At 36.9% G+C, this 25,081-nt stretch overlaps 1 protein-coding gene across 1 annotated transcript in view; it reads right to left on the bottom strand.

Moving 5' to 3' along the window:
- Positions 1–25,081, bottom strand: part of LOC115222608 (nucleoredoxin-like) — a 49,699-nt gene that overhangs the window by 24,414 nt on the left and 204 nt on the right. Inside the window, exon 1 of the mRNA XM_029792911.2 lies at positions 24,567–25,081. This exon is cut by the window's right edge and continues 204 nt beyond it. Within this exon, the coding sequence (XP_029648771.1) occupies positions 24,567–25,058 (492 nt within the window). The 5' untranslated portion in view covers positions 25,059–25,081. The remainder of the gene's footprint in view (positions 1–24,566) is intronic.

Below are 25,081 nucleotides of genomic sequence, written 5' to 3'. Positions count from 1 at the left end.
AGAATACTCTTAGCAAGATTTCCCTGCTGCAGTTGTTGAAAAGGAGCATTGAATACATTGATTTCAACAGACTTAAAGGGACTGAAAAAGGACATGGTCACAGCTTTTTCCTCTACATCAAAAACTTTTGTGCAGATAATAGTACACTTCCCTACTCATTAATTTTCTTAACATAGGCATTATTCACATGTAGTCTAGACGTCTCAGGCCAAACCACTACTGACTCCATGAATAGATCTTTGTTGTGTTCTTCTACAGTACAAAACCCATTCAATGTGCATTTCAAGGTAATATTTTATCTCACCCTCTCTATCTTTGGACAACAGCACTCAACTAAAACCCTAAATGTCAATACAAACATTAGAACTCAATCACTGATGATTACAACAAAAACTACATCCTAAATATCAACCATCTTCTGCAAGAGTAGAAAATACTTCGCAAAACTGATGCTTCTCTACAAAGCCCAAGTGAGATTCACTTTTACTCTGATATGGGAAGGTCCTGCTAAGCACGTAACGGAATATTGTTCCGGCAACCACAATGGTGTTATGCTGCTACACATACAAACACCTCAGACTGCGTCCAAAAGAAAGCCATCAGACTGATTGGCAAGGTCTCCCTTGTCAACATATTTCAATAAGTTATTTTCTCACTCTGCTGCCTCATTTATTGTTACTACAACAGTCACTTTTCATCAGAATTACCTAGTTTCATGCTATCATCACTCATTGTGTGTTTCATGAAGCCTACCACCACCACCTCACACTGCATTAATCACTACATCTAGACCTTCTTCCCTAGAGTATTGGCTCTTTGATATTCTCTTCTTAACTAAATTTTACCTAAAGCCTGAGAACACCATAGGCAGTGTCTCATAGTCTCATCCTCCCAATTCAAATAGGGTGAAAAAAAACCCTAAAAAAAACCTACTCTATCTAATACAATTCCAGCTGACAAAGAAACTTCTACATAGCTGTTCAACCTAAGAAATAGTAGCCAAATACTCCTTCAAACATTTCCTAAAGTGTAAAACGAAAATAATAATTCTTCGGCAAAGACATTACGTCATATTGGAATTATTATTTTCGTTTTAATCCAGGGTTTTATAACTGCTCAACTTGACTTAAAAGAATCGAAATCCATGACAAATATTCTTTACGAAACTTTTAGAATCTTTATATGAGCAGTTATATTAACCAATGGAAAAAAAAACCAAATAATAATTCTTCGGCAAGACATTACGTCATTGCCAATTCGCGCCACATTTCAAATGGCTAAAATGGTTATTGCTACAGTGTAAGGATACACAATGTGGTCTTAAGTACATTGTGTCTGAAAATAGAAATAGGATGGTTATATCTGGAAAACCTTTGGTCATAAGTCTTCTTGTTAAGGCTGATCCAGGACTAAACAACATTACATTGGTGAGTGGGAGGAAGCAGAATCCCACAGGCCTTCCTAACTGCTCTGAGTCTGTTACATTTTATGTTTGATATTAACTTCTATAGATTTATATTTAAAGACTAAAATATTAATAAAGAAGACTATTTAGCTGAGAAAGCATGGAAGAAAATTTAACAGTGATACAGTGCAGATGATAGAGACGGGAGGATGTAGTTCACAATTTTATCAAATTTACATGTTATTTTAACACACCAAAAGAGTCTCTACAAAGTTATTTTACTAGCTAAAAAGTATTGCAAAATTTTCTTCAAGTAATAGAGTCAATCCTTTGAGCCCTATGAGCTCATCCTGACATGATCTCCACCCTCAGCTCCCAGTGAAAATTTGCAAAAAAATTCAGTTATGATTTATTTTTATTCATAGGCACAAAAGTGGCTGTGTGGTAAGAAGCTTGCTTCCCAACCACAAGGTTCTGGGTTCAGTCCCACTGCGTGGCACCTTGGGCAAGAGTCTTCTACTATAGCCTCTGGTCAACCAAAGCCTTGTGAGTGGATTTGGTAGAGGGAAACTGAAAAAAGCCTGTCGTGTATATATATGTATGTATGTATTTGTGTGTCTGTGCTCCCTCCCCAATCGTTTGACAACTGATGTTGGTGTGTTTACGTCCCTGTAACATAGCAGTATGGCAAAAAGTGACTAACAGAATAAGTAATAGGCTTACAAAAAATAAGTCCTGAGGTTGATTTGTTTGACTAAAGGCGGTGCTCCAGCATGGCCACAGTCAAATGACTGAAACAAGTAAGAGAATAAATGAGTAAAAACGTGCTAGGTTTTTGTTGTTATGATAAATAAACAAATAAAATACCTATTTCTTGTTGTTTATTTTATTTTCTCACTTCTACCTCCAAAACTGAACTTTATCATACTAGTCGTGCCAGCAATTTTGCTGTGACACCCTGATGCACAAGAAAGCTTTACAATAATTACACCAGTAAACTGTTTCTGACTTTTGGGGAAGGTCTTTATATGTAGCACTTGGATTTTGTTGTCTAGCTCTGTTGTGCTTTCCTTGGCATACTATACACCTATTGCTCAAAGTTGCATGGGGAGCTCTTTCCACCTTGTGTGGTCCATAATCTTGCAGAAGTTTGTGTTTGGATGTATTTTCACTGGAAATAGTTGGTAATAATTGCCTACAAGTTAATGGCAGAGTTTTTCAACAAACACGTGGAATGTAAGCATTCTTTGCCCCTGGGGATTATGTGGCTTATAATGTCCCCCAATAACATATGCATTATGTGCAGCCCACAAAAAACTTTCAAATAAGATGATGTGGCCATTTGTAATGATGTCTGCTTTGGTCATTTTTATTGATGCCACCTGTGTATGCATTCTAACTTTGGACAGCTTTTGGGCAAACCACAGGAAGCCTTCTGTGCTCTTTTGTACATGTACTGGGGGGTTATAAATGCAGAAGTTACACAATAAATGGGCTTTTTGTTGCACCAAACAATTACTGCTACAATTCCATTGAATAAGAGTTTGAGTTGCCTCCTGCAGTTTTGATTTTTTGATTTGATGAGGTTTTTTGGAAAAAGTTTTCGATTTCTAAGTGCAGTACTTACTAAGCAGATTCTCTTTACTCTTTTATACTCTTTTACTTGTTTCAGTCATTTGACTGCGGCAATGCTGGAGCACCGCCTTTAATCGAGCAACTCGACCCCGGGACTTATTCTTTTGTAAGCCCAGTACTTATTCTATCGGTCTCTTTTGCCGAGCTGCTAAGTAACGGGGATGTAAACACACCAGCATCGGTTGTCAAGCAATGCTAGGGGGACAAACAGAGACACACAAACACATATATATGACGGGCTTCTTTCAGATTCCGTCTACCAAATCCACTCACAAGGCTTTGGTCGGCCCGAGGCTATAGTAGAAGACACTTGCCCAAGGTGCCACGCAGTGGGATTGAACCCGGAACCATGTGGTTGGTAAACAAGCTACTTATCAAACAGCCACTTCTGCGCCTATATTCCTCCATTTTCTATAAAAAAAACTTGCACAAATATACATTAGTTTAGAATCTGTCTGTAAACACATAGTAATATTGGTCACGAAACAGTTCCAACATATGAACAACAAGGTTTTCAAGTGTTTCGGCATCTTCCCTACAACCTATACTTCTGCATTTGAAATATAACCATTATCACTACGACAAACAAGGAAGGTTTTGATACCCCACTTTATCGGTTAATCTTTGAGATACTGTTTTATACATAGGGAGTTTTTTTTGTCGGAATCATCCCCTTGTCAAGTGACAAATTGCTTCTTGGTGGGTAATGCAACATGAATTTTTCTAACAAGTGATTGAACACAGGCCTGGATTTGTAAATCTTGTCAGATTTGTCTAGTTCATTTACACTGTTTGACCAGGAACAGAAGCCTAAACTGCGATGTAAAATGGTCTTTTATTGGTTAAATAGTTACTGACCTAGCAGGTGTGTATACTATACACTCAGGCTAGAAAACTGGCCTGGCGGGTTCAAAGGGTTACAAAAAAAAGCAGATGATATGGTTGAAATGTTCTTGATTAAAGCCCACTTAAGGCTAATTAACATCATACCACTTAGCCTTTTATGCTTCTCATGTTGATTAATAAGCTCAATGTAATTAAAAATACCTGAGAAGATGGTACCCCAGAATACTGCTAAAAGCAATAAAAGAATGCACATCAACTTAACTTTACACCTTACTATACACTGTACAATATATCAATTGTGGGTATTAGATTTAATTAGTCATCCAGTTTAACCATTTTTATACCAATCTGCTTAAACTTCTCATTTAAAGTGATCTAAATTAAAATCTATCTTTAAAATTCCATTTGAATTAATGCCCCAAATACTAGGTTAATAATGACAAAGTTCTTTATTTTTCAAAATCGATTAAAGGGAAATCAACAAAAGTAATGGTAACAAAAGGGCTAACACCAAGTCCTGGTCCTGGGGTGTAAGGAGCACAGACTCTGTTGTAAGCATTCAGCACAGGTTTCTCTCTTTCTCTCTCTTTCTGGTTTGAGGATAACCCCCTCTTACCAGTGTCAGAGGCTTTCAAAAGGGTCATAAGCACTGCTCTTTACCTCTGATTAAGCAATAGAAAGAAAGACAAAAACGACTCACATATTACTATACAACACCACGTCTTATTATACACCACATCAGTTCTATTGTTATATACATCAACTCAGCATCTTGCTACACACGACATCAACTTCTAAACATTATTTCTGTAACAACATACTGGCTGAATAGGTCACTAAAGCTAGCTAGATGAAATCACATCAACGTTGTACAACAACAAGTCATTAAATGCGTACAACAAAAGATCAATTCTATTTCATACGCTTCCATAATACTACAAGTTAGCTGTGATAGATATTGTTCACACAGCATTCATACTCTATTGTTCATGTGACTTTCATGGCTCAATAAGTCATGCATACAAAAATGAACATTCTCTTTCACAAGACTTTCATTGTCTCGCTAAGAATGAGTCAGACTTCTTCATATGATGCATATGTGGCTGCCTTTTGTTGCCATTTTATAAAGGCATTTCTCTTTTGAATATTACCCTGAAAAATCAGCAAAATGAACGGTATTGTTAATTTTGATATTTTCCTCCCTGAGCGTTTTTGTTTTATAACCAACACCATCATTCCTACTAACGTCACCTATGCTATCATCATTACCGTTATGATATCCAGTTTTGCATTCTGTAACGACTTAAGACAAATTTCGTTAACCTTATATTCAGCACCCAACTTTGGAGCCAAAGAACAAATTAATTTAACCATGTAGTTTTTGTAATTTTAAGTATACAGATTTCAACCCTTCCCATACCATCCTGCTTGAGACTGTCCCTGGTTTAACAATATAAACTGTCTTAAAATGGTCTAAATTAAAGCCTCCCATTATGTTAGCATAAATTTCATGCTAAATTATGTTCTAACCACTAGTTTAAAATGATAAAGTTATTTTAATATATTTTTCATAATTTTAAAAATTAACTAAAACAAGGGCGATACATTTCAACAGAAATACATTAACAAAAGTGTTGTTAAGCATGAATATCAATCACCGACTCATTTAAAAAAAAAAAAACTTTTAAGAGTAATTTCAAAAGAGGGCTAGGGGAATATTCAACTGAGAGGAGAGAAAGAGGAGGTACATTTACTACAGTTAAATATTTTGTTATAGATTCCGCTAAGTTTGGGGAGGCGGGAGGACTACAGGAAGTGAGTTGTAAAGAGAAGCTGTGTTACATAAGATCTAGCTTGCATCTTGGCATGAGGACTGACTCCATAGTGGGTAACAAACGAATTTTAGTGGGACAGGATGTTGCTTGGTATAAAGAGTACAGATTAGATATTAATGGATGAAGGTGTAATGGTTCAGTGATTTTGGGTTTTGTATAAAAGAAAGGAAAATCCCTAAAAGTGCTCAATAGTAGAATTTTTTTCTTTCCATAGGTAGATGTTCAACTCTGGAAGAAAAATATGTTATTTCATCAAATATTTCTAGATAATAACATCTATTTAAATGTATGTGTATGTGCAGGTACATACTTGTTTGCATAAAGCAATGCAAACAATGAATGTGAAAGAGGTGCAGTGCAATTTTTAGCAAAATGCAGAGAAAACAGAACTTGCAATATATATTTCTTTACTACCCACAAGGGGCTAAACACAGAGGGGACAAACAAGGACACACAAAGGGATTAAGTCAATTATATCGACCCCAGTGCGTAACTGGTACTTAATTTATCGACCCCAAAAGGCAAATTGACCTTGGCGGAATTTGAACTCAGAACGTAGCGGCAGGCGAAATACGGCTACGCATTTCGCCCGGCGTGCTAACGTTTCTGCCAGCTCGCCGCCTTTGCAATATATCAATACTGTACTTAAGTGATTATCAGTGTGAGCAGTCTAAATTGCAGCCCATGCACAGGTACAACTGACTTGCTGAAAATAATATTTATTATAATTAGAGCTGGGAAGGTTTGTTAGAGCACTGATTGTGACTATAGTATAAACAAGACAGAAGAAATTTAGAAATTTAGAGCAGTAGGTACATCTGTTATAACAAATGATTTTTACAGTTTTCTGAGCCAATGAGAAAGTTGCTACATGGCTGCCTGATATGTTTGAAATATCAGCCAAATTTCCTTTAAATCACAGACTATCATCTTAAAAAAGGGATACATTAGATAAAATAATCCAAGATTCTGAAAGCAAAGACAGGATTGTCACAGCTGGAACATATTTCATTGTATGTTTGCTGAACTGGGAATGATATTTGGTGCTAAACAGCAGCAAATACTTTTCTTCTTTATATGAAAAGCAGACAATACAAATGTAAAAAAGTGTGATACTGTATGGGTGCTTAACTCTTTAGCATTTAAACTGGCCATTTCCAGCCAAAATATTCTACTTGCCTTATGTTCAAACTAGTCAGATCTGGCATCTCATACCTATCCTAGAATGTCATTTTGAGCATAAACAAAACACATCATTGAAATCTCAAGGCTACCACATAATGCAGGATAAATTCAAAACAATGCGAATAAATAAGCATTACATTTGATAGAATAATTTGAATGCTAGAAGGTTAAATATATTTCTTTACTGCCCACAAGGGGCTACACATGGAGGGGACAAGCAAGGACAGACAAACGGATTATGTCGATTACATTGACCCCAGTGCGTAACTGGTACTTATTTAATCGACCCCGAAAGGATGAAAGGCAAAGTCAACCTTGGTGGAACTTGAACTCAGAACATAAAGGCAGACGAAATATGGCTATGCATTTCGCCTGGCATGCCAACGTTTCTGCCAGCTCGCCACCTTAAAGAAGGTTAAATAACTGCAGTTAATACATTAGTGTAGACATAGCTGTATGCTAAAAATAGTTCTGAGTTTAGTCCCAATGAAAAACACAGGACACGTGTTCTCTACCGTAGACTTTGTCAACGAAAACTTATGAGTGAAATTTGGTCGTCAGAAAACGTACTGTAGACTGCTGAATACAGAATATGGTGTACGGGTGTATGATGTGCATGAAGAATGATAGATGGGTAAAAGTGACAAAGAATGCGAGTAGAAGGAACATGCATAAAATAAAAACCTTACGGCATACTTTATGGTTTTTAGTTCCTGCTAAAGAAGAGTCGCCTTTCCGCTCTTATGGATCGATAAAGTTGCCAAACAAAGTATTGCGTTTGATATAATCAATTAAAATACTTGAAAGCGATCTTCCAGTTACGCTGGGAACCAGTGGAAGGAAGAAAGAAAGAAAGAATACTTTTTCTTTTATGGCACATCAAATGGATTATGCTTAATCTATGTGATGTGTCATTTGACTTTCATGGTTCATTAAAACTGATCATGGGTTAGTGATACACGAGGCACCAATGATCCTGTCACTGGGTACAAAAGAGATGACTGGTTTGGATATACACTCACTGGGTGGATATCAAAAACATTGGCCACTTTATACAAGAGATGTAATATATAAGATATTGGTCACTGACTACTGTGTATAAGAGAACCGACTGTACTGCTACGGTGTCCCCTACCATGCGTAATTTGTGTGTATCTATATCTACCATGGGTTTAATTTTAAAATATAGATATAATGGTGATCAACATTTGTACTGGTAGTGGTATTGTTTGGATATTATACATGCGTGCGCGTACACACACACACACATACACAAGATATCAATAACACTCACTGCATATGTAGAAAAGATTATTGAAAAATATCTAGTCTGGATATGTAATAGATATTCTAAACATCAACAACACTGACAACAGTACATAAGAAAGGTAACTGTTAGCAGTTTATTATATCAGACATGTAATAAACACTGGAGAACAACAACAGAGCTGATCACTGGATCCTTTGCAGTGCGATTTCTACTGAACTAATATGAGTACCTATGTACTTTGATTAATCTTGAAGCCCCCCCCCCCAAAAAAAAAAGAAAAAAAAGAACTATGTTATGGCAATATCTTTTTCATAACACAACAAAAACGTTTTATACACTATCCTTTATATTTTACATGTTTCGGTCATTTGACTGTGGCTAGACTGGGGCACTACCTTGAAGGGTTTCATATTTCTTTATTGCCCACAAGGGGCTAAACATAGAGGGGACAAATAAAGAGATTAAATCGATTACATCAACCCCAGTGCGTAACTGGTACTTAATTCATCGAGCCTGAAAGGATGAAAGGCAAAGTTGACCTCAGTGGAATTTGAACTCAGAATGTAACGGCAGATGAAATACCGCTAAGCATTTCACCTGGTGTGCTAACGTTTCTGCCAATTCGCCACCTTATACAAACAAGGACAGACAAAGGGACAAACCTTGAAGGGTTTCAGTCAAACAAATTGACCCCAGAACTTATTTTTTAAAGCCTAGGATTTATTCTATCAGTATCTTTTCCTGAACCACTAAGTTACAGGGATGTAAACACACCAACACCAGTTGTCAAGCAGTGAGGACAAACATAGACACAGAGACACACATGCATAGATACATATACACATACAATGGTTTTTGTTTTTTTTCATTTTCCATTTACCAAATCCACTCACAAGGCTTTGGTTGGCCCAAGGCTATAATAGAAGACACTTGCCTAAGGCAGCATGCAGTGGAACTGAACCCAGAACCATGTGGTTGGGAAGCAAGCTTCTTACCACAGAGCCTGTGCCTATTCTTGCTATACAGCCACGCCTGTAAAACGTCTTAATTTAAGTGCAAGACAGGAGCTTTTTGCCATCACAGAACCAGAAGTATTGTTCAGGTAATTGATATGAAAGTGGTTAAGTTGTAGGAAAGATAAACTACATGGTAAAGTTAAACATGTGTATGTAAAGTGATAAAGGAAAAGGCCCTTGGGTACAGCTTGACAGAAGTTGACTTGGAAGAGGGTATTTAGAAAAGAAAAGCCGGTGTTTATAGCTATGGCAATTTATGTAGTAAGCTCTGTACAACATATGATAACATGCCAGTTAAAATGGCGATGAAATGTTTTTGACAAGCCCGTAAACATTTGTAATTTATGTAAATAATGAATAAAGTATTAAAATGTTTCTGTTGTAATTTGTAGTGGTGGCAGTAGTAGTATGTAGTAGCAGCAGCAGCAACGATGATGCAGGTGGCTATGATGGTGATGGTATAGCAATGCTCCAGTGGAAAAATGAAATCTTCAAAAGAAGCAGACAGGTTAACCCCCACCACTCACATTCACACAGACACAGACACACTTATACATTGCTGGCAGTTGTAATGATCGGCGTGGAAGGTAGGGGTAGAAAACATCATCCAAGCCTATCTTCCAATAATATGGAGAAAAACGATAGCACTAGGAGTACTTAGAATACCTACTTCTTTTAAAACTAGATTTATACAGGCTTGCCTATGTATATTTCTTAAATGCAGCAGCTGTGTGTATGCATAAAAGGGATATATATGTACAATATAAACGTATATATAAAAAAAGGTGTGTGTGTGTGTGTATGTATGTATATATATATGTATATATATGAAAATATGGATATACATACACACATACACATGCACTCAAACATATATACACACACTCACTGGTAGCAGCTGTTTTCCTTTTTCTGAGAAATTCGATTCCACCCTCTTGAAGGAGATAACAGCAGGAAGAAAAGCCAAAGTGTTGATTTATTTACGGTGGGTCTCAATTTGCTAGGTAGTGACCCATACACAGTTGGTTTCAGGATCAACTTCTGTGGCACTATCAAGCGATTAATTTGCAATAAATTAATAAATGCCACAGACAAACTCAATAGATGATATTGCACACTGCAAGCATAATATATTCTATTTTGTGAATAATCCTATTTGGGATTGGTAAAACCCGAAGCAGGTAAAGCTATAAACAATACCCTGTAAATATTGGTTTAGAAAAAACCCCTTTGGATAGATAAAATCGAAAGCTGCCAGTGAGCCCGATATTTACATACTATTATTTATAGCTTTATCAGCTTCAAGCTTCACTGTTCCAAAAATGGAATATTGAATTAAATATCTTTATGTATATTCACAACTGTGTGTTTGTGTGGATGTGTACTTTGCAGTCACAGGTGTATAACTTTATGAACGAGTGTGTAAATGTAAGTCAAATGTGTGTTTATATGTGTGCACACAAAAGATGCACACAAGTGCATTTGTATGTGTATTTTTTTTAATGTTCGGAACGAAATTTGCATACACAGCCCCCCCCCCCAATTTTTTACTAACAAGGTCAATGTTTTCAATCTTAATATCAAAACAAACACAATATTGATAATAATAATAATAATGATGATGATGATGATAATATCTGTACATCAATCGAATCAGATAAATCCAATAATGGAAAAGTAGTGTTTCAAATCAGTCCAAAAATGTTTCTACATTCATTCATTTTAGCAATGAAGTTTTTCAAGAGGCTGTTCAAAGTGTTTTCATCACCCCCACCTCCAATTTTAGGGATGGGGAGGGGTTTGAAAATCCACCCACTGTTCCCAAGCCTATGTTTATATATTTACATTTTATATATTAATGTTCTTTGTTTGCATAAGATGCATTTAAATAAGTGGTGGTTTTTATGTGTTTAAATATTTACGTATATGTGCTATACAGATACATATATATGCATAAATATATAAATACACATCATTAATCTCAAACATGTATGAGTATACACCCCCCCACCACCCGACAGGTATTAGTAATAAGAGCAAAAGTGTGGAATATATATGCACACACAAAAATTCAATTACATTTATCTCAAATTTCTATTTATACATACACACAGATAAACATATGTAAACATATAATGTGTGGATATATACAGATAGATGTGCCCTTATATAAGACACACAAAACAACGTAATGTCAAAAACAAATACAGTCATAAGTATACAAGTACATGAAAAAACATAGGAGCATATATATATATATATATATATATAATATATATATATAATATATTACTCTTTACTCTTTTATTTGTTTCAGTCATTTGACTGCAGCCATGCTGGAGCACCGCCTTTAGTTGAACAAATCAACCCCAGAACTTATTCTTTGTAAGCCTAGTACTTATTCTATTGGTCTCCATTTCTGAACTGCTAAGTTATGGGGACTCAGACATACAAACATACACACACACACACACACATATATATGACAGGCTTCTTTCAGTTTCTGTCCACCAAACCACTCACAAGGCTTTGGTTGGCCGTGGCTACAGCAGAAGACACTTGCCCAAGGTGCCACGCAGTGGGGTTGAACCCAGAACCATGTGGTTAGTAAGCAAGTTACTTACCACACAGCCACTCCTGAAATACATACACGCAGATACAAACAATGTACACACAAATATATATATATTGATGCAGAAGTGGCTATATGGTGAAGAAGCTTGCTTCCCAACCACATAGTTTCAGGTTCAGTCCCACTACATGGTACCTTGGGAAAGTGTCTTTTACTGTATGGCATCAGGCCAACCAAAACTTTCTAAGTGGATTTAGTAGATGGATGCTGAAAGAAGCCTGTGATATAAATGTATATTCATATACATTTGCATTTCCTACACTCGACATTACAATTTATTGTTGTAAATGAATGTCAACTATTTCTGATATTCTGCAGAAACATATCTGACCACGGAGAAATACTACCGTGTTTTGAAACAGGTAAGAGTTGGGCATCATGAAGGACAACATTCAGACATAAAAAAATTTGCCTCAATAAACTCTGACCCATGCAAGCATGGAAAAGAGACATTAATTAAAATGATAATCATAGATGAGATTTTTCTATGGTTAGATGCATTTTCCCGCTATCAACAAATCCTTGTTATTCAAAAAAGTTTTTTTTTTACATTTCACTGGTCCTTATATGTTTGCTTAAATACAGGATATTTGTTTATTGCAGAACAAAGAATGTCACCGTATTTTACTCAAATGGTATTAATTAAAACATAGAATCAACGTTCACATAGGTACATATGCTGACACAAATACACACAACAGAGTGATAAGCAGTTTTCTAACAATTCCATTTACAGAGCATTGTTTGATCCGAGACAATAATAAAAGACACTTGCTGAAGACACTATGTAGTGGGACTAAACTCAAAACCATGTTAAGGCAAATCAATCATACATGTTCCTACACACACATATTTTATGGCTTTGAGTTTCACTGATCCAAAAACGAATTATTTCACGTTCTCTTGAAGCTTCTAAATTCTTGACATCAACAATACACACACACATAAAAAAAATCATATACACACATGCAGGTAATACATACATTATACATACAAATCCACACAAACATACATATATTCATATACGTTTATACAAAAGGCTGTGAATATGTATACATGAGTACATGTACATGGCATCACCCCTATATAAATGCATGAATGTATGACTAAGCAAGAATGAAAGAAACAGCAGTGACCCCATCTCACCCACCACCAGACCAAACACAGAAGTCTCATAAATGTGCACACATACATATATAAACACATGTGTATACATACATGAAATTTGTTAGTCTCAACTGATGGTTTTTCAATTTAATATTTGTACATATAAATATATGTGTATGTATTCATGAGTTTGTATGTATATACATATATAAAAATAAATCTAAGCATATATATACATCACTCTCTCTCACATATATATATATATATATATATATATATATATATATATATATATATTATATATATATATATATGTATACACACACACACACACACATATATATATATATATATATACACACATGAATACCACAGGCAGCTTTTGATTTTTTTCTATCCAAGTGTTTTTAACAATATTTTGCATGTTATTATTATTTATAGCTTTATTTTTATTACTCTGAGTTTCACCATTGAAACAATTTATTTCATATCTCTTGAAATTTCTAAAACAGAAATAAATCCTTATAATGTAAACAGCACAGACATTCATGCATGCATGCACACACACGTGTGTGAGCAAGCCACTTAAAGCAAGCTATCATTACACTAAAAGAGCCAGCAAGAGAGTCCCTATCAGAGACAGCTGAATATTTAAGAAACTAGCAGAAACTGAGAACACTTCAGCTTCTACAAGTGCAAACTGTTTGCTTTATAAATAGTGAACAAGGTGTGCTAATGTACTAAATATGGTAATTTAAATAGTGAATTACAATGAAAGGATCTAACATAGATGTGTAGCTGGGAAATTCGCTTCACAGTTGTGTGGTCTTGGGTTTAGTTCGGTTGCACATCACCTTGTCTTATGAAGTTGGTGGACAGATGATAGATACAGGGAGGCCCACGTCTACAAAACTTGAAAGAAATGAAGCAAGCATGCTCTGCTCTCTCTCTCTCTCTGCTGGATGGGTAATGTAAATGTACATGAACAATGGAGAATGAATGTGTTGAGTAAAACTGGGCATAAGAAGAATTAGATACAGCATGCAAAAAGAGAAAACCGAGTTAGTATGGTCATGTGATGTGTATGGATGAGGACAGCTGTATAAAGAAGTGCCCACAGTTTATGGTAGATGAAACCAGTGCAAAAGGGAAGCCGAGGTAAAACAGATCTCAGTATGTTGAGTGTTATGGAAATGAAAGACCCAAGAAGATTGGTGAAATGGAATGCTTGAGAAGACCTACCCAGTTATATACAAGGAGAGCAATGTGTTGTGGAAGTACAATATGAATATACACAACTGCTCAATACACACCGGTCCTGCTGCTCACCCTTGTTAACTTCATCTTCTTTCACTCATCAATCAACTGTTTTATTCTGATGCATCGTCATCATTTAATGTCCACTTTCCATTCTAGCATGGGTTGGACGATTTTGACCGAGGGCTGGCGAAGCAGATGGCAGCACCAGGCTCCAATCTTGATCTGGCAGAGTTTCTACAGCTGGATGCCCTTCCTAACTCCAACCACTCCGAGAGTGTAGTGGGTGCCTTTTATGTGCCACCGGCACGGGGGCCAGTCAGGCGGTACTGGCAACGACCTCGCTTGAATCTTTTTACACGTGCCACCGGCACAGGTGCTAGTGAAGTGACGTTGTTAAGCGAAGCGAATTAATAGAAGCAGAACTCATTACTGCATATTATTACCCTTTTTGCACTACCATTTATCACCTTTCTATTCACCCCCACCCACAATACATCCACTTTTGCAACCGTTATCCATTGTTCTATCTTTCACATTCTATTGTATATCACCATGTTGGGCATGTTATCTGGAGGATACACTCTGGTTCCTTGTCACCATTATCTGCTTCTTTTCTGCCACCACCCCATCCATCTCATTCACCTGTATGTAATGTGAGGTATCCCACAATCTCCACAACAGTAGACCAGTTCCTGTTCCTCCCACCATCATTAATCTAACATTACACATAAGGCCTCCTTATCTCCTATTCTCTCTCACAGCTGAAGGAACTCTTTAGTCCTGTGAGTTAGAAGGTGCCACAATAAAAAACACTCAGTACCGTCTGTAAAGTGGTAGGCATTAGGAAAGGCATCCAGCTTTAGAAACTATGCCAAAACTGAGATGTCAGAGCTACGGGTTCTCCAACCAGAAGTAGACAAATGAAAGGAAGAATTTCTACTCCAGGCAAAAGGCCTGAAATTTTGGGGGAGGGGGCCAGTTGATTAGATCAACCCCAGTATGCAACAGGTACTCAATTTATCGACCCCGAAAGGACAAAAGACAGTCAACCATGGCGGAATTTGAACCCAGAACACAAAGACAGATGAAATACCACTGAGCATTTCGCCTGGCATGCTAGTGAAAGAAAGTGGCACTCAACAGACACATTTGGCACAAGTTATGTATATCATAACAGTTTGGCTTGGGTTCATGCACATTCATTTATTCATTTCAGTTCACTTATCATTGTTTAGGGACTCATTTGAGGTAACGTGTTACAACTGGATGCCTCTCCAATTGCCAATACCTTAACTGTTTTTCAAGTCACTGAAAAAATTCAACGCTCTTTGAAAACAGAATAACCTGTCATTACTCTATCACCAATTCATTGGGACAGTGACAAGCAGAGCCATGGAAGGAAATCAACATTAGCACACACCCACATCTATATATGCACATGTTATCATTGTTTCAATGTTTACTTTTCCATAGTCGCATGGGTCAGATGAAACTTTGGTGAGGTGTAATAAAATAGATGCTCTTCCAGTTGCCAACTCTTACCAGATTCCATGTAAGATAATATTTTCTCTAGTCCTTTGCACAATAAACAACATTATTCGCAACTTTTGTGATCTCATGTCAGGACAAGGAGAAACGCATTAATTCATGCACAATTTATATATATATATATTATTTAAAAGCAGCAGAAATATAACAAAAGCTGTTACTAAGAGTTTCCCGTTCCCGTTTGTCTGACGAATGGGAACGTGAAACTCTAAGTAACAGCATTTGTTATATTTCTGCTGCTTTTAAATAAAGCATATTACTCTGCCTCTGGTATTTGAGTATTCTTTTTTCCACCTTGTTTCACATTTATGTGCTTACTCCGGTATATATATATATATGCCAGCATGGACAACAGACGTTAACTGATGATAATAATAATAATATCTACAACTTTATATTTATGCTGACTTCATCTCTCTATATATAAACGGCAGTTTGTCTGTGCGTGTTTCTGTGTGTCTGTCAGGTTGTACCCTCACCCTGACCACGGCTTTCAACCGATTCTGATGAAACTTGACAGCCCAATGTCATAATTCAAAACTAACGCAGCGAAAATTTTGAAAAGTTCCCCCAGTTCTGAAAAAAATCGATAAATTCGACATGGGTCGAGAATCAGAAACACAAACCACAGACTGTCTAGGGGACGCAACTCGACCTTTTTAACTCTCAAAAAAAATTTACCATAATTTTTCCCCCCATTTTTTGGCTATAACTCTCTAAAAATGCTTTATAGTTATTTCCCTTACAAACCCGAGCAACGCCGGGCGATACTGCTAGTATATTATATATACATATACACACTCCTGTTCAAATATGATCAGGTCTTGAAAAGTTGTAGATTTCTTTGATGCTATCATGGAAAGTCACAAGGAGAGCAGAGCCAACAGTTGCAGGCCAACTCCAGACTCAAGCAAAATTTGTTCAGATCACCTTTTTTTTTTTAAGCTTTCTTGATTAAAAGATGAACAGTGTTACCCCTGAAAAGGGCTGCTCGGTCACTTGAAGTGCTGCTGAATCTCTCCCATTGTCATATATTGAAAAAGAAGCAACCAATAGACCTAAATGTCTTTGTGTAGCTTTCCAATTGCATAATTCCACCACAGAATTTTTTCTATAGAGTTCATTTATAAGAAGTTCCCTTGTGTGAAATTAATTATAGTAAGTGAAGTGAATGCACTCGCTTTTCAGATAGAACACCTTTCTTCCCAGTGGCCCAATATTGGTTGGGACAACAAGAAGCTGAATAACCCACAAGTTCTATATCTGAGTATTCTTCTCCTAGGCAGATGTTTTTAACTAGAAATAAGGGTTCATTACTCCCAAGTGGTCTTGTACAATCATTCACCATTAGAAACATTCCTAAATCTCCACACAAGTGTCACAAAATTGTTGATCCCTTATTGGGTTTATCTATCCTTTTGATAGGCACTGTTAGAATTTTACTGGAATAAAAACATCCCTTACTTAGAAAAAAAAAGAGACAAGTATGGATTGGTAATAAGCAGTGCACCCAGCCATAAAAATCCTGTTGCAATTTGCTACCATCTAAGCAATGCTAGTAAAGAACAAGTGACATCAAATGAAATGAACTTATATGCGTGTGCATGTTAATGCTTGTCTCTAAGTGCTTCACAACCAAAGTATGGTATTTATGTCCTGTAATGTAGTAGTTCAGCAAAAAAAAGAAAAAAAAGTCAGAAATAACAAAATTAAGACAAACACACTGACTAACTAAAACTGTTCAAAATGGTGCCTCAGCATGGCTGCAGTCTAATGACTAACAACAGAAAATAATAATAATAATATATATAGACTGGTGGATACACACACACACATTCTGGTGTGAGGATAAGGGGTTCTTAATTTATGCATTTTTTTAAAATGACATATTAGGAAATTAGTAGCAATTTTAATGGTTATTAGTGTTTAGAAAAGGAACTGTTTATGGCAGTTTAGCATGTTGATAGTTTAGTTAAGACCTTTGTGTGATATAGTGGCAAATGCACTCGGTGTGTGTGTTTGTGTAGACAGATAAGTAGATAAACAGTGTGTCTCAAGCACACAGGCGCTTTAAGCTGGAGCTTATTCAGTTTCCAAAGCATTTAAGCAGCTGGATTTCAATGGGTGGACCAATGGCTCATACAGTTAACCTTACTAGATAGAGGGGCTAAACACAGAAGGGACAAGCAAGGACAGGTAAACGGATTAAGTCGATTATGTCGACCCCAGTGTGTAACTGGTACTTATTTAATCGACCCCGAAAGGATGAAAGGCAAAGTCGACCCCGGCGGAATTTGAACTCACAATGTAAAGACAGACGAAATACCGTTAAGCATTTCGCCCGACGTGCTAACGTTTCTGCCAGCTCGCCGCATTCTAGATACCATTGGGATTAATTTCAGCTCAGTGGAATAGTGTAACATGAAATGAAGTACCTAGTGTAAAGACATGGTACCTCTTAGCCTGTGAACTGAACCCATGAACTAACAAACACAAGATTTGTTTTTAAACCACCACTTCAAGACGGTAGGGGTGTGGCAACTCATATTCTCTGGGAAAGTAAACACACATCTGTTTCCTTGTTCAGACAATCACATGTGAAAAGCAGGAATGACAACTGTCATGCACACATTCTTCAATGCAAAAGCAAATGACATCTTGCCAAGGTTTTGTGCAGTGAAACTGAACCTAACATTACATTGAGAAGAAAGTTTCTTGAACCAAATGATCATACAAGTTAGCCAATAAAAGTGACCATAGTACTTGTTTTTAAAATCTAGTACTTGTTCTATCAATCTCTTTCTTGGTAAAACATAAACACTGAGAGCCAAACACAGACACACATATGTATATATATATATATATATAATATATATATAATATATATAATATATATATATATATATTTCAGCCTGTGCCAGTGAAGCTTTACGCAGCACCGATAAACTTACCGGCTGCTGTCTAGCAATGATTGCACTTTGTGTACATTCGCTTTGTATTTATATATTACATATATATTATATATACATAAAAATATATATATATATTTACATATACATACAGATTATCTCTCTTCTCTCTATATATATATATATATATAGGAGTGACTGCACGGTAAGTAGCTTGCTTACCAACAACATGGTTCTGGGTTCAGTCCCACTGCGTGTCACCTTGGGCAAGTATCTTCTACTCTAACCTTGGGCTGACCAAAGCCTTGTGCGTGGATTTGGCAGATGGAAACTGAAAGTCACACACACACACATATATATATATATACATATTTAAAATGCGTGTATGTGTGTCTCCTTGTATTGACATGTAGGGCTCCAGCCGTAGAAATTCTAACTCAACAAATTTTGTCTGTTATATGCAGATAAGGAGAGGTAGATGTTAAAACGACGATGGAAGTTGATACACACGCATGCACACACACACACACACACACACACACACGCACACACACAAATCTGATGACGTGGAACCCCAGCAGCCAATTTCTTACTGTGAAATCTATGTAAACGAAATACTGACTGCAAAGCCTGCAAAAAATCAAAAACCACTCACTATAAAAAGTGATAGTACACAGAAAGAAGTCAGCACCACTCCATATCCTGAATATAAAGGGTGGGTGGAACAGCCTGGAAATATTGTTAAAAACGAATTCTAGAACTTTATTGTTTCAAGCGAACTACAAGGATCAGACAGACAGACACACACATAAATATATGTTAGTTTCTATTAAGGTATATGTTATACAATATTATATCAAATGTTGAATTGAGTTTATTTTATTTTGAAGCAAGTCTAAGAACATCAACGGGACACTGGACGATGTCGTGGCTCAATTCCGAGGATAGAGACAGGTTAAATAGACTGTCGGGCGAAACAAGAAGTCCCATTCAACAAAAACTTTACTAATATACACCATAATATATATATATATTATATATATATATATATATATATATATATATATATATATATATATATATCAAACAGATTGAGAGTTCGATAAAATTAATACCGGGGTCGATAAAACCTACTAAAAACAAGAAGGCGGCGCCGCAAGCCCAACAACTGAAATCCCATCGCATTTTTCTACCCAAAAGGGTCTTTCATCCCCGTATTTACATCCTATCATTTATAGTAGTTATGTGCTTCGAAATCATGTTCCAAAAAAAAAGTTAAATATATATAATTAATAACTGACAAGTTACAAGAGTGAGTCATAGTCCGCGAATTTCGTGCACTTAGTCCGAAACTCTCGGCCCTTGAGTCACTCTGTAACTTCTGTCGATTATTAATAATACAGCAAAATCACACACACACACTCACCACACAGATGTATGTATGTATGTATGTATATACGCACATCTTTACATCCAGAGGAGGCGAGGTGTAGGACGGACGGAAAAAAGAGAGAAGAAACAGATGTGCATTTGAGACAGACAGTAAAACATAAATAGATTAGTGTTCTTTGATATAGACCAGATTATGTTTTTAATAATTAGAGGGAGGGCGTACAACAAACCCTCCGAGAGAGGCAGACAGGAATACAAAGAGAACAAGAGATTGGGAAGAAAGAGAGGAACCGAGAGGGATAGACAATATGAAAGTATGCGAGAGAGAGAGAAAGACATATAGAAAGCGCACTTAAGGACTGGGAGTTATGCAGAGGAGAGAGAGAGATATATACAGACATTCTGGCTTCGGATGAAGTGAAAGAGAAAGCAAGACAAAGTTATGCACAAGAGAATAAAGAGAAAGAGATGGGTGGGTGGGTGCTGGGGGAAAAAAAAAGAAGGAATTATACGTATTTTTAAGAGATATTTTGTCGGTCTGTCATGGGTAGGTAAGAATTAGTACCACCCACAGAACAACCAAGGGCACTTTTGATAATCACCTCCTCGTCTTGATCTCAGACATTTATCGATAATATGGTCCTTCAAATTGTCCCCGATTTGTAAAGACGATTGTTGCATGAGAACTTAAAAAAAAAAAAAAAGTAAAGAAAAATCAGGCCTGGAAATAAACAAGACACGGGGCAAACATTTCACATGAGTTGTTGGGGGCAAGATGGCGAAGATAAATAATCCTTTGATCTTGTCTTTTCAACTGAAATCTTGGAACAGCCGACAGCTAAACAAATATTAATATATTTATACGGGTGCATATGTATGAGGTTGCGCGAGTTGTATGTATGTACCTACGTGTATATGTGCGTGTGCGCCTATACGGCCAGTGCGGTGTTTTGATTTCTTTTGATTGCATTGGTGATTAAAATATATACATATAATAATATACACACGTAATGAACGTACACGTACACACACACATATATATACACATATACAGAAGGGATTTGTAAACATAATTAAGGTGTGCGTAAAACATTCAGTTTAAACAAGCCACAATCAGCGACATTTCGATATCACTGAAGGATTTCTGAGAATATGTTCGTAGGACATCTGCCGCCGCGTCAATCTCAGCCAGTCTCCAGAGGGTCTGCGATGGCCATACGTACAAACCCTTTAAACCATTGTTCCAGAAGAAACCATTCAAATATTTAAATGTGTATTAAATGGATGGAGATGATAACTACACACATACCACCTGTCTTTTAGACACTAGTACACAAGCACTATATATATATACACACATATATATGTATATATTTACAAGTATATACACATACATACATACACGACAGAGAAAGAGTCCTTAATGGGTGCAACAGGACCCAGAGAGAAAAACCTACTCCTGTTTAAATACAGTTGCTTTATAAGATATATGTGTATACATGTGTGTATGTGCATGCATATATATTTATACAAAGAATTTTACATATACACGCACACATAGGTGTATAATAAACATTCAGAGATGCTTTGCTCCACGCAGAAACTATCCAGGTTTTGCAAGCTCTTCTAAATTCACTGCAATACATACGCGCATATATATATATATATATATATATATATATATATATATATATATATAATATATATTATATATATATATGCGTGTATGTATTGCCGTGAATTTAGAAGAGCTTGGCGCAATGGCCCAGTGGTTAGGGCAGCGGACTCGCGGTTGTAGGATCGCTGTTTCGATTCCCAGGCCGAGCGTGTTGTGAGTGTTTATTGAGTGAAAACACCTAAAAGCTCCACGAGGCTCCGGCAGGGGGTGGTGGCGATCCCTGCTGTACTCTTTCGCCCCAACTTTCTCTCACTCTTTCTTCTGGTGGCCTGCTCGCCTAGCCAGCAGGGTGGCGTCATTTGAAGGCTAAAACAATGAGAAGCGCATTGTGACCAGCGATGTGTAGCAACATCTGATAGCCTGGTCGGTCACGGTAATATTATATATTATATATTATATATATATATATATATATGTGTGTGTGTGTGTGTGTGTGTGTGTGTGTGCAGAGAGACAAACAGAGAGATACACAGACAAACTATTAGTCCAGAGTTCAACTCATTTTGCTCATCATGCAATACATGATAAAGATCAAAGCAAAACTGAGTGGCAACGGTGTATATAAAACATCTTAGATTGCAATAAATACATGAACTTTAATATGCACGTATGTATTTGAGGCTGGTCCGGTAAGCCTATAACCGGAGTTTTCTCGGTGTGTAAGGATCAGCCAAGCCTATCTGGGAAACTCAGGATTTTGCAGGGTACGGGTTCAGGCCAAATAAACTACTACACTCTATGTGGTATTGGGTACCTTTCCCCGGCTTGTTAAATATCATGCACGAACCCCCACACATCCTAACCATCTAGTTATCCATCTATGTCTCCTGTCTCTATACCTATGCATGATTTTTTTTTCTCTATTTTTCTTTCTTTATATCTATCTATCTATATATATATATATTTATATACACATGCGTTCAGATCCTGCCGCAGCCAACTCTGCCTTTATTTCAATGGTCGATAAATCAAGTACTGCTCAGAAACTGTGGATCGATATCTGGTGTGAAATGGAGTTATGTGGTGCACCTGAGCACTGCATACAATAATTTCATTATATTATATTAAATAAAAGACATTGATTGAATAGTCACGCAGACAAGATTCAGTAATGGTGATGAAGATAAAAGATTCATATATTACAATAAAATCGTCAATGAATGATCGAACTGATTTTTAATCGCATGTTCATATACAATACATAATCTGGACAGTTCATTAGCTTATTGCTTATATTATTACGGAATTCAAAAATAAATGATTACCGACATATCTAGAAATATCCATGGATTGTTATGTACAATGGGAGCAAGCGTGGCAGTGTAGTTAAGAAGCTTGCTTCCCAACCATTTGGTCCTGGGTTCAGTCCCAGTGGCGCGGCCCCTTTGGGCAAGTGTTTTCTGCTTTAGACCCCGTGCCGACCAAAGCCTTGTGAATGGATTTAGTAGACGGAAACTGAAAGAAGCCCGTCGTTTGTGTGTACGTGTTTCTTTGTGCCTCCTATTACTGCTTGTCAACCGGTGTTGGTTTATTTACGTCCCTGTGACTTAGCAGTTAGGCAAATAAAGACCGACAGAATAAGTACCCGGTCTAAAAAAAATACTGGGATCGATTCGTTCGACTAAACCATTCAAGGCGGTGCCCCATCATGGCCGCAATCCAGTAACTGAAAGAAGTAAAAGACAGAAAAAAAAAGATATATGTATGTCTAATAGCGAGGTGCCAGTTCGTTCTACGTCGCACCTGAGGCAGTGCCCTATGATAGGCCATAGACAGCCAAGAGCCGACTCGGGTGAAATCGGGGTAGACGTTTAAACTGTGGAATGGTTCGTGCCTGTTAATTCAAAGCATCAGTTATTGTCATATTTGTCAGGATTATGTTAATGGTACCATAACTTGTACAACATATATACAATGTACAAGATATTCATACATACACACACACGGAATATGCAAAATGAATTTATACATACATGTAAGATACATTTTCACACATATACACACACACGTGCGTGTGGTGTGTATATGTATATTAATACTATAGTACATGTACATATATATATATATATATATGTACATGTATGCATACATATATATGAACATTCATATGCACATGTGTATATATATGTATGTAGATATCACTCATAAAAGTACGTTCATACATGTGCATGTATATATATATATATATATATACACATACACACATGAGCTTATATACAGTCCTGTGTGTGTATACATACAGCTAAGATTATACATACACCCGTATAATTTGTGCTCAAATCCCGTTCAATAGTTCGGGGTATAACACACCCGCATATATGTATGTGTGTGTGTGTGTATATATATATATATATATATATATATATAATGACCATTCCTAAATACAACAATATATATACATACATACATGCATATATGCGGGTATGTCATACCCCGAACTATTGAACAGGATTTGAGCACAAATATACATACACCCACAAATTATACGGGTGTATGTATAATGTTAGCGGTATGTGTATGCACACACAGCACTATGTATATAAGCTCATGTGTGTATGTGTATATATATATATATATATGCAAATTCTACATGATCCCTATGAGTATGCACATTAGAGCATTTATCGTATGTGTCCAAGGGTACATTTACAGGGGTGTCTAAAATACGTGCGCTTACATGTGTGCATGCAGGGTATATATACAAAAACGTCACCATGTGTGTGTATACTTACATGTCCAATCGTTTGACAGATACTATTTCCAAGGAAACAACATGAAAACAACAACAAACTCGGCCCAATATGACTGATGGCCGTCACCCTTATAATGTTAACAATGAACTACGTACCTGCCTTTGACGGTCTTGTAACGGTAGGGCCATCCACGGCATGTCCGCTAAGTACTTTTGGTAAAGGGGCCAGTTTAGGGTCTCGAGTGCGGTGTCTGTCGATACAAAGATGATCTCTAAATTGTCCCTTGAGGGGGAATTCTGTTTGAAATCTTTATAGAACCGCAGCACTGTGTTGAAAGCGTGCTGCGGTGTTCCCAAAACACAGCCCGCAGGGGCGACGTTCGACGATGAAGATGAAGAGGCAGACGACAACAAGCCGCCATCTTCTTCTCTGTAGCTGTCGGGCAAGATGGCGAAGAACAAACCGATTATTTTGTCCTTTCCACTGATGTCTTTAACGGCCAGCAGAGGAGAACACTTTCGGTGATGTCCGTCGTCCGTGCTGACGCTGCTGTCGTCGCTAGAAGTGGAGGCCGATATGGTGTTGTCCGCCGAGAGATTCTGACAAGGGACGACGTAGTTTCCTAAAAGGTTTTCAATGGCGGCCATAACGACTGGATGGCGGGAAGTAG

The sequence above is a fragment of the Octopus sinensis genome, linkage group LG20 (assembly GCF_006345805.1).
Source record: "Octopus sinensis linkage group LG20, ASM634580v1, whole genome shotgun sequence".
NCBI classification, from domain to species: Eukaryota; Metazoa; Mollusca; class Cephalopoda; order Octopoda; family Octopodidae; genus Octopus; species Octopus sinensis.
Note: the sequence above shows the minus strand (reverse complement) of the source record. Positions and strands in the feature narration are given on the sequence as shown.